Source organism: Anolis sagrei, chromosome 2 (assembly GCF_037176765.1).
Source record: "Anolis sagrei isolate rAnoSag1 chromosome 2, rAnoSag1.mat, whole genome shotgun sequence".
NCBI lineage: Eukaryota > Metazoa > Chordata > Lepidosauria > Squamata > Dactyloidae > Anolis > Anolis sagrei.
Genome location: NC_090022.1, coordinates 40,947,947 through 40,958,516, shown reverse-complemented (window position 1 = coordinate 40,958,516; position 10,570 = coordinate 40,947,947). Strand labels below are relative to the sequence as shown.

Below are 10,570 nucleotides of genomic sequence, written 5' to 3'. Positions count from 1 at the left end.
ACTACATTTGACCTTAAGAAACTTTGCTACAATATAATTTCATTGTGTTATTTCTTTTTATCCCATTCTTTTTATCCCTTTTTATCCATTAGCAAAGCCAGAAAAACATCAAAGTAGGAACTACAGGTGGACAATAAAGAATTTTTAGCCTCAAAGTACAAAAAGATGGGGTTGGGAAATCATTTCAATAGACAATAAATCATGAAAAAAATCTTGGAAATTTTATAATGTTTCTCCTAATTTCTCAGCTTCCCAAACACTAATTCACTCCCTATGAATCAACTAAAATATACTGGGAAAAATCATCACTCCAATACATTTAATGCATCACCAAACTGTTTAGTGATTGAGTGGACCACAAGTAATGTTTTATTTTTAAGTGTTATACTAGAACTCCAAGACTTATGGGTTTGAATCCTCATTTAGCTGTGGAACACCACCCCACCCCCACCCCCAAAATGACTCTTTGGTGTAATCACATTCTCTCAGCTTCAGAGGAAGGCAATGATCAACCTCGTCTGAAGAAATATTGCCATTAAAACCATGTGACTTATAATGACCTTATGGTCATTATAAGTCAGAAACAATTTGGAGTCATGCGAGAACAAAGGGCAAACCAACTGGACTGTCGGACTCTCAGGAGACTTCACCATATTAGATCATAGAGTCATAGAATCATTGAGTTGGAAGAGACCTCATGGAACATCCAGTCCAACCTGTTGCCAAGAAGCAGGAAAACTGCATTCAAAGCATTAAGTCTTAGGAGACTTTTCTGCGCTTCAAAAATATTGGATAGATACATTGAAACCATATGTATCAAGAGATCCGCTTTAGTGGCATCATGAAAAGGATGCAGGGAATGCAAACCATACTGAGTGACACTGTCAGAGGGGGTGATACCAAAATGACCAAAAAAGAGTAAGCCCAGCTTACATGTACTATATCAACAGACCTACAAGGCTGAAACTCTGTGCTGATTTACTTTTGATGCTTTCTAATGTTCATGCACTCAGAGCTGTCATTCTTACTCAATTACAATGATGCACTGAATTACATGGTTTCATCTGCATAAACTACAAGGATACATTTTTGGTTTTGTTGCTTTTGGTTTTTATAGTTACTTATTTTATCAACCTTTCCAGTATGTTCGCTACAATACTATGATATGAGAAGAGGTTTATGGAAATGACATAAGGAGTTACCACACTAGGAGCCAAGTCTAATGACACCACTGTTTTGGCTGTGATCCTGCACCACTAGTCTAGACCCAAGTCTAGACCCAATGTATCAATGGGACTTACCTATTCATTGACTCACCATTCCACAATTGATTCAGTGGGTTTTCTCTAGTAAGAACTATCAGTGTTGATTACTTTCTCAGCAACGATGGGTTCCTAATGATATAAATAAAGCACAATTTGGACAGTGGTATACATGGAGACTATGTTCTGACCTTTAGTTGGGAAAAAGGTGTTCTGCCACAATGATGCTTGACATTCATGCTCACCATTCAGTCACACATTGTAACAGAAAATGTGAAAAGGGCTTGTATAGACAAGAATTAGACAAGTGGTGACTCCTGTTTTTCTGTACCTCCCTTTTGCAATGCAACATGGCATTTACAAGCAAAGTGCATCAAACATTCACAATAAGGATGTTGCAGTCCTGTGAAATTTTTAATGTTCCCCACTGGGGAGGAGGAAGGAGGAGGAGGAGAAGAGACAGCGATGCTGTTGCTGCCAAGGGCTTGTTGTCGTCGCCGTCACTGTCGCTGCTCCTCTCTGCGGTGGTTCGGCCCAGGAAGGCCCCGGAGGAGACCCCGCCACCACCGTGGGCACCATGAGCAACAACAATGACATCGAGGTGGAGAGCGACGCTGACAAACATGCTCACCACAATGCACTAGAGCGGAAACGTAGGGACCACATCAAGGACAGCTTCCACAGCCTGCGGGACTCTGTGCCATTGCTTCAGGAAGAGAAGGCATCCCGGGCCCAAATCCTAGATAAAGCCACAGAGTACATCCAGTACATGCATTGGAAAAACCACACACACCAGCAAGATATTGATGATCTAAAGCACCAGAATGCACTCCTGGAGCAGCAGGTTTGTGCACTGGAGAAGGCAAGGTCAAGTGCTCAGCTGCATGCCAACTATTCCTCTTCAAACAACAGCCTCTACACCAAACCCAAGGGCAGCCTTTGATGGTGGCTCTGACTCCAGTTCAGAGTCTGAGCTGGAGGAGCCCCAGAGCCAGAAGAAGCTTCGTATGGAGGCCAGCTGGAAGAGGCCTGATTTCCTGCTGCCATTAGATACTTGCTGGCTGCTTAAGGACTTTCCTCTCCCCCCCCCCCCCCCGCTTTACTAAAGGCTCTTGGAATGCAATTTCTTCCTGTTCCTTGTCCCTTTCTGCCCCTTCTTGAGTTAAACCCATATTATGGTATGGCAGCTTACCTTCTGGAAGACCCAGCAGATGTGGTGTGAAGCAGAATGCGGATTTCTCTCGTCCAATATTCCCCACTGATTTATTATTCCAATGGCAGAGTCAGTCAAGAATGTTCTATAAGATACTACCTTTAATTGTGAGAAGAACGTTATAATATCCAGTCTGTGTAATTTGCACATATCATTCAAACTTATGCTGTCATTTTTTTAAAAAAAAAAACATGGTTGGCAGTTACTAAATGACAGCGTTAGATGATGATCCATGCAAGGAATATAATAATAATAAAAGTAATCATTAGGCAACAGATCCTACCTATTATTGCCATTTTAGCTATAAGACCCATTCATAGCAAACTCATCGGGAAGCTTCATGAAGCTGAATCATGCATTCTTATAAGATTATATTTTATATACTGTAATGAGGAAATATAATTTGAAATGGGACAGTTATTGTATAGGGTGCTCCTTTTTTCAGCTTCATTTTCAGGGTCAAAGTAATATCCTGACTGTAGCTTCAAAGGGTGCAGTGCAAATAGACTGCTGGCAGTGAAATTATTGCTTCTTTAACATGATTCTAAAACTGATAAAAACAGTTTGATTGTGTTTGAAGCAACAACACCCACTGATTTCAGATGTACTTCTCTCATGTGTATCCACAGCAACTGAGTTACATTAGCTCATCTTATATGCACAGAGAAAGCAGCTCCCATCAAACTTAGTGGCCTATATCCATTTATTGAATCCAATTGGAGCAGACCCATGGGATCAATGGAACTTGTGTAAGTGTTGGTTAACTATTTTCCCTTTGTTTAAATAGATTTATTTCATTTGGGGTTAACAACTGGATTTAAGCAAGGGAATCTTGTCTTTCTTCACTCTTCAGTCACATCTGAAATTTCCCATCTACTCAAACATGAATATGCCCAGCTGTGCAAAAAATACTATTTCATTCTCAATTGTGATGGATATGTTATCATGAAACACAGGAGTGAGCCAGAAATATTTACCCAATGTCTCTTTTCTCAGTTCTTGTGGGTTTTTTCGGGCTATATGGCCATGTTCTAGAGGCATTTCTCCTGACGTTTCGCCTGCATCTATGGCAAGCATCCTCAGAGGTAGAGGATGCTTGCCATAGATGCAGGCGAAACGTCAGGAGAAATGCCTCTAGAACATGGCCATATAGCCCGAAAAAACCCCACAAGAACTGAGTGATTCCGGCCATGAAAGCCTTCGACAATACATTGTCTCTTTTCTGTTCTCTCGGTGTCTCTGATCTCCACCATTTCAAGGTCAGCTAGTGCCAATAAAAGTGCCCTGTCCAATGGAATTTTAGCAGAAATTATAATTGGTAAATGACTACAGAACTCAGGTTGATTCAAGAACAATTAGGAAAAAGACACATTTAAGAATGTAGTTTTAGCAGAGGCAGTACCAACATTGATTTATAAAATATAGTGGGCCCTTGGTATCCGCTGAGGTTTGGTCCAGAACAACCCTGTGAATCCCAAAATCTGTGAACGCTCAAGTATCATAATATATATTGGCATAGTAAAAGGGTATCCCTTATATAAAATGGCAAAATCAAGAGTAATGCTTTCAGATTTTGGGGACAGCGGGGAGTGCAGGGTTTCAAACCATTGATACTGAATCAATAGATACAAAATCTATAGATGTGAACAAAAATGCCCTGCACTGGACCATTTGGGGATTGAGACTTATAAAACCATTGTCCTGTCTTTGCTTAGAAGCAACTCAGAGGTCAGTACTGTTGGATTTATACCCACATAGCCACTTATGTTTTCATTTCCAGAGAGAGAGAAGAGAGAAGAGAGAAAGGTGGAGAGAGAGAATTCTTAAATGTGTTATTTAGCTATCACATTTAGTTTTCATATATTCTTGTAGCTGATCAATGTGTTTGCAAATAATGTACTTTCTCCTCTCTCTTCCTCTCTGTGCCCCCACCTCCATTCTAACAAATTGAAAGGAAGTGTCGGACTGGAAGAGAGCTAACAAATTGAAACTGAATCCAGACAAGACAGAGGTCCTACTGGTCAGTCGTAAGGCCAAACAGGGTATAGGGTTACAGCCGGTGTTAGACGGGGTTACACTCCCTCTGAAGATGTAGGTTCGCAGCTTGGGAGTGATCCTGGACTCATCGCTGAGCCTGGAATCCCAGGTCTCAGCGGTGGCCGGGAGAACTTTTGCACAAATAAAACTTGTGCGCCAGCTGCGCCCGTACCTTGGGAAGTCGGATCTGGCTCTTGTTACATCCCTGATAGATTACTGCAATGCACTCTATGTGGGGTTGCCTTTGAAGACTGTTCAGAAACTTCAATTAGTCCAGCGGAAGGCAGCCAGACTGCTCACCGGAGCGTCATACAGGGAGCATACCACCCCCTGTTATGTCAGCTCCACTGGCTGCCAATCCAGTTCCGAGCACAATTCAAAGTGCTGGTTTTGACCTACAAAACCCTATACGGTTCCGGCCCAGCGTATCTGTCCGAACGCATCTCCCTTTACGTCCCATCTCGGAGTCTGAGATCCTCTGGGGAGGCCCTGCTCTTGGCCCCGCCTCTGTCACAAGTGAGATTGGCAGGGACGAGGAGCAGGGCCTTCTCAGTGGTGGCCCCTCACCTATGAAATTCACTCCCTGGGGAAATTAGATCAGCAACATCCCTCCTTTCCTTCAGAAAGAAATTAAAAACATGGATGTGGGACCAGGCGTTTGGGCAATCTGGCAGATGAATAAAGGACTGTGACGACGGATAGGAATTGGACAAGTTGGAACGAAATATGGACTCTGAGTTGGCGAACGCTGTGTCTGAGATTGGCTATTGATTGTGAGATATATTGTTGTTTTAATTGTTTTAATTGTTGACCAATTAATTGCTGGTTTTATATGTTATTGTATTTGTGTAGGCACCAAGATGTGCCTTTTTGTAAGCCACCCTGAGTCCCCCCTTGGGGGTTGAGAAGGGTGGGGTAGAAGTATACGAAATAAATAAATAAAAGGAAGTATCACAATAAAAGGCTTGTACTTTTGTTAATTAACACTGATGGAAGATGCACCTTTTAGATCCAGAACCATCCATTTTGGGGCTGGTGGCCTAGGGATCCATCTTACAAAAGGCCCACTGGAACCAATCGAGTTGGCATGGATGCAGAAGTACTTCCTGGGTTTGCCCCGTTGCAGTTTATTACTTCTTCTCTGAAGAATTAATTGACAGAGCACAGCACTTCTGTATGCACATGCATGCCCATTTGTGTATTTTTGCTTGGTGGGTGCCAGCATTTTTTCCTTATAAGAAATGACATATGCGACAACTGACAGTTGCAAATGGCAAGAACAGGTGTCTGATTGCACATAATATCAACGTTATTTACTGAGCCACATCTGAGCTTTTTACAAATTAGATAAGGGGGGGGGAGAGCAACAAAAAGTTTTAGCAGGTTATGACTGACCCAGACAGATAGCTTTCAGAATGTCAATGATGGTTTTGACAACTGTGACAAGGCAATAGGCTGTGCTACAGATTGTATTCCTCACACAGTTGTCTTTATTAGCCTTTCCAACAAAGGCACATTTAATGCTATTTTATTATTCCTCCCCCACCCCTAATTTAGATGTGCCATGAGAAAGCTCAATACATAGTAGAGAGAATTGTCCATCTCCTGCCAAGGTAACTTGATGCTGCCTTCGAGCTTTGACTTATCTCCAGCTCCCACGCCTCTCCTATATCCGAAAACTGCTATATATCAGCATTACATCCATCCACATTTAAATGAGCAGCCTTTCCAGTTTATTCTTAAAAAATAACAACAAAATACCTATTGCTCATAAAACATTGTCATTAGCACCATGGGGAACGGGGGGGGGGGGGCAAGATAGCGAGAAGTTCATACGTGGTACAATAGGGATATGCAAGAAATTTTAGGATAAGAAATGGTACAGAGCCTCTGGCACTGTATTGTGAGAGATCCAACCAACCAGCAAGTCACTGGCAGAAAATTTAAATGGAAAGATTCAGTAGAACGAGTGGATTTCAACTGTCCAGAGACAACTGTACTCTCTTCTTTTAGTTCTTTATCAGAACTTTGAAGGAATGTGTTATATTGTAATGCATTATTTGGAACACATTATTTTCCCTAGCAGCAAGGATGAACCATTTTCACTGCTCTACAAAAATTGCCAACCAAACAAATAAACCTGAAAGTCTGTCCTCCAAGAATAAGAACATTTGGGAAGGTTCTACTGATTGCAAAGGTTTGGCTGCAAACTGAATTCTATAATCTTTCTTTAAATCCCTCCAATTCAAAGTACAGCTTGTATGAAAGGATTCTCATACTAAGTGGTGACCCTAGAGATAGTGTCAATCAGTGCAGTGACTCACGGTGCTTAATACAAATCATACCGCAGTATCATAACTATAATGCCAGAAAATTTGACAAAATAAACAACTTTTTAAAAAACCAGCATACTTTCATAGCTCATGTAGACAAAACCATGTGATTCGAAGAACTATTGTAATTGGGCACAAACAATAACACTGACGAGAGTGTATGCAAAGCCTTGTGGGTATATTGATGCAGTACATCAGTGTTTCTCAACCTTCTTAATGCTGCAACCCCTTAATATAGTTCCTCATGTTGTGGTGACCTCCAACCATAAAATTATTTTCGTTGCTACTTCATAACTGTAATTTTGCTATTGTTATAAAATCATGTAAATATCTAATATGCAGGATGTATTTTCATTCACTGGACCAAATGGGGATTGATTTTGTCATTTGAGAGTTGTAATTGCTGGGATTTATCAAAGAGCATTCTGAACTCCACCAACAATGGAATTCAACCAAACCTGGCACACAGAACTCCCATGAACTACAGAAAATACTGGAAGGGTTTGGTGAGCATTGACCTTGCGTTTTGGAGTTGTAGTTCATCTACATCCAGAGAGATGTAGATGATCATCTACTGTAGACTCAAACAATGATAGGTCTGGACCAAACTTGGCAAGAATACTCAGTATGCCCAAATTTGAACACTATTTGGGGAAAATAGACCTTGACATTTGGGAGTTGTAGTTGCTGGGATTTATAGTTCGCCTACAATCAAAGAGCATTCTGAACCCCAGCAATGATAGAATTGGGCTAAACTTCCCATACAGAACCCCCCTGCCTTGAAGGGACTTACTGGTGCACGCCTTCCTCCAGCCTTGCATTCTCCCTCGCCTGAAATGCACAGCACACTGGCATGCACCAAACATGCCTGCTCTCCCCTCTCCACTTGGAATCTCAGAACAGCCCTTCCCTTGGCTGAGAGGCCAGTCAATCACATGGAGGAGAAGTTTTGGTGGAAGGATTCGCTGCTTGTTTCCAAAAAGGAAGAGAAGGACATGCAGAGAGATCTTCAGCCTTCTCTGCCAAAAGGGTTCCTCAGACCATCTGAAACATAGGTTTTCTGATGGTCTTTGGCGAGCCCTCTCAAACCCCCTCATGACCCCCCCACCCAGGGGTCCTGACCCCCAGGTTGAGAAACGCTGCAGTACATGGAAGCAAAAATTGGACTTTTGAAAAGTTGTCCAGAAACCCATACATGACTCATGTATTCTATATCTTTGCTATTTATACAGTACATTGATACAGGCTTTAGGGACAAAATGCCAGTTTTCCACATAAACCCCATCCCTTTCATCAGCCTTACACTACCTTGGAAATAGGGCCTTTATGCACAGAAAAACTCTGGATCAGCTCATCTGAGCCACTGTATAGCAGCTGCCACAATAGAGTCATCATCTTAAAAAATTTTAACACGCAGGAAGTTCTTCAGTTTGCCAAATAGGTGGTAGTCTGATGGTGCCAGATCAGAGCTTTAAGATGGGTGTGGCAACTGTTTTTCAATATCACAGTGGGTTTACTGACTGACATGTGGCCATGTGTTGTTGTGCACCAGCAAAACATCTTGTTTCTACTTGTGTGGATGAACACGACGCAAGCAACCTTGAAGTTTCTTAAGAGTTTCTTAAGAGTTTCCATGTATGTTTACAAATTAATGATGGTCCCTTTAGGCATGGTGTCCACTAGCAAGACACTTTCTGAATCCCAGAAGACAGTTGGTATAACTTTTCCCACTGCAAATGCAGCTTTGAATTTCTTTTTCATGACAGTATTCACATGATGCCACTTTATTGATTGCCTCTTCATCTCTGGTTCAAAATGGTGTAACTGTGTTTCATCTCCCATCTTGAAATTCTTTTCCATACTCTTCTCAGACTGGACCAAGAGTTTGCTGCTTATGGATTTTCAGATTTCTGTCAACTTCCTTGGGGCCCACCTTGTACAGACCTTCTTCAACTGAAAACTGTTTCAATATTCTGCACACACTTGCTTCCCTTGGTCCTAGTTGGAGTGACATTTCTTTAGCAGTTATGCATCTATCAAACTTAACCATATCATTCATGCACTCCACATTGTCAGTTGTTTGTGCAGTATGTGGTCTGCCACTTTGTGGAACATCTTGAATATTGACATGACCTTTTTCACCAGATGACCTGTGCACCGAGCGACTAAGAGTACTGTAATCGACAGTGTCATCTCCATACATTCTTCAGTCTCTCGTGGATGTTCCCCACTGTCACATTCTCACAAATCATGAACTCATTTACAGCATGTTGATTCTGACAGATATCAAGAGCAGCAGCCATCTTGGAGGAATGCTACGACAATGCCGTATGCGGGTTGAATTAAATTTGAATAGAAATGAGAAGGATTATTCCATGCCCTCAGCAGATAGTAAAGATGTAAAAGAAAAATTGGATTTTTTAGAAAATGATGTGCATTATCTTTGGAGTCATCCGAGGAGCTAAAGAAGACTGCACTACATAAAGAAAACCAGATCAGCTTTTTAATGCTCAGCTGCATTCAGGTGCATCATTCAAGAATGGTGGGCTTTCTAAAGCTGAAAGAAAACTGTGAGAAAAATTATGACAGATTAAGAATGCATATCAAAATGGGCCACATCACTAGCAACAACAATGGAAGCAATCTGGGTAGTCCAGCAAATAATGAGCAATATAAAAAAACGTTATTTTTGACTAATTCTCCAGGGTCTTTACCGTTAGATCCATCAGCCTCTCATGACATGCCTTTTTTACTTTATTGATACATTTTGCTATCTGATCATACACTGATGCTTGCTTGGTCACAGGTACCCGTTTTCATCTGAAAGGTTGGAAGGAATGCAGGAGTCCTCTCCAGTTTTCATTCTCACAACTCTACTACCTCCCAATATCCCTTAAAAGGTTGGCTTCTGTAATGCAAAGCATGTGGTCATGTAGGCTCATTACTACACATGTCAATTCAGAATTAACCTCTAGGTAAATAGGTATAGTATGCCACATAAGAGATGTGACTGAGGCAAGTTTAGATTGCAAATCAGCTCAAGTATTTCTTTGCTTAGTTAATTTGGGTCCTGGGACATCTGATGTGGTAAGTCAGCAACTGAGCTGAGGTTTCCACATGCTGAGACAGTTAAGTACTGTGTAACGCATGCTGCTTGAAGTATGGGTTTCCCTCTTGAAACTTCATTTAGGTTATTTAGTGGCATAGCAGGGTTTGTGCCAAGCATTTGCTCAAACCAATTACTGGATTCCTCATCTGGATTTGATTATTTAACATCACTAATCATTCTACTCTTCTAAAAGAAGAAAGAGAATGAATAAAGATGATCAATTAATTTTCTAACTGCCACAGAAAGCCTTATAAACTGAAGATGGGCTATGAGCATTATTTACCATGAGTTCTCAGATCCAGGGTAAAGAAAGAGCTTTAGGTCTCCACCAATTGACTGAGGAAAGTCTGCCTGGTGTTTTGCTTTTTCTCTCTCTTTTCTATGAACACCTTTGGCGTTATTTACTTTCCATCAGTGAGAAGAGAGAGAAAAAAATCCCCTTGCAGCATGTTCAGGATATTAGTAAAGTAAAAAGCCAATCTATACAAGTAGAAGGTAAGATATTGAACTAGATTCCCTCCAGCAGAAGTCTTCCACATGGAAGTAATATTTTAGGATGACGGAATTGATTTCCAAGCCTGTGTAGATGTGCATTGCATTCATAATAGAAGATATT

At 41.3% G+C, this 10,570-nt stretch overlaps 1 protein-coding gene across 1 annotated transcript; it reads left to right on the top strand.

Annotated features, from left to right (window-relative positions):
* The first annotated feature begins 1,839 nt into the window (after window positions 1–1,839).
* On the top strand, window positions 1,840–2,205 carry LOC132765626 (protein max-like). The gene has a single exon (XM_067465538.1). It carries the CDS (start codon window positions 1,840–1,842, stop codon window positions 2,203–2,205), a length of 366 nt encoding a protein of 121 aa, XP_067321639.1.
* Window positions 2,206–10,570: the final 8,365 nt, after the last annotated feature.

Bases quoted from the DNA above. Each gene is read 5' to 3' on its own strand.
- LOC132765626 (XM_067465538.1), top strand. From the start codon at position 1,840: ATGAGCAACAACAATGACATCGAGGTGGAGAGCGACGCTGACAAACAT.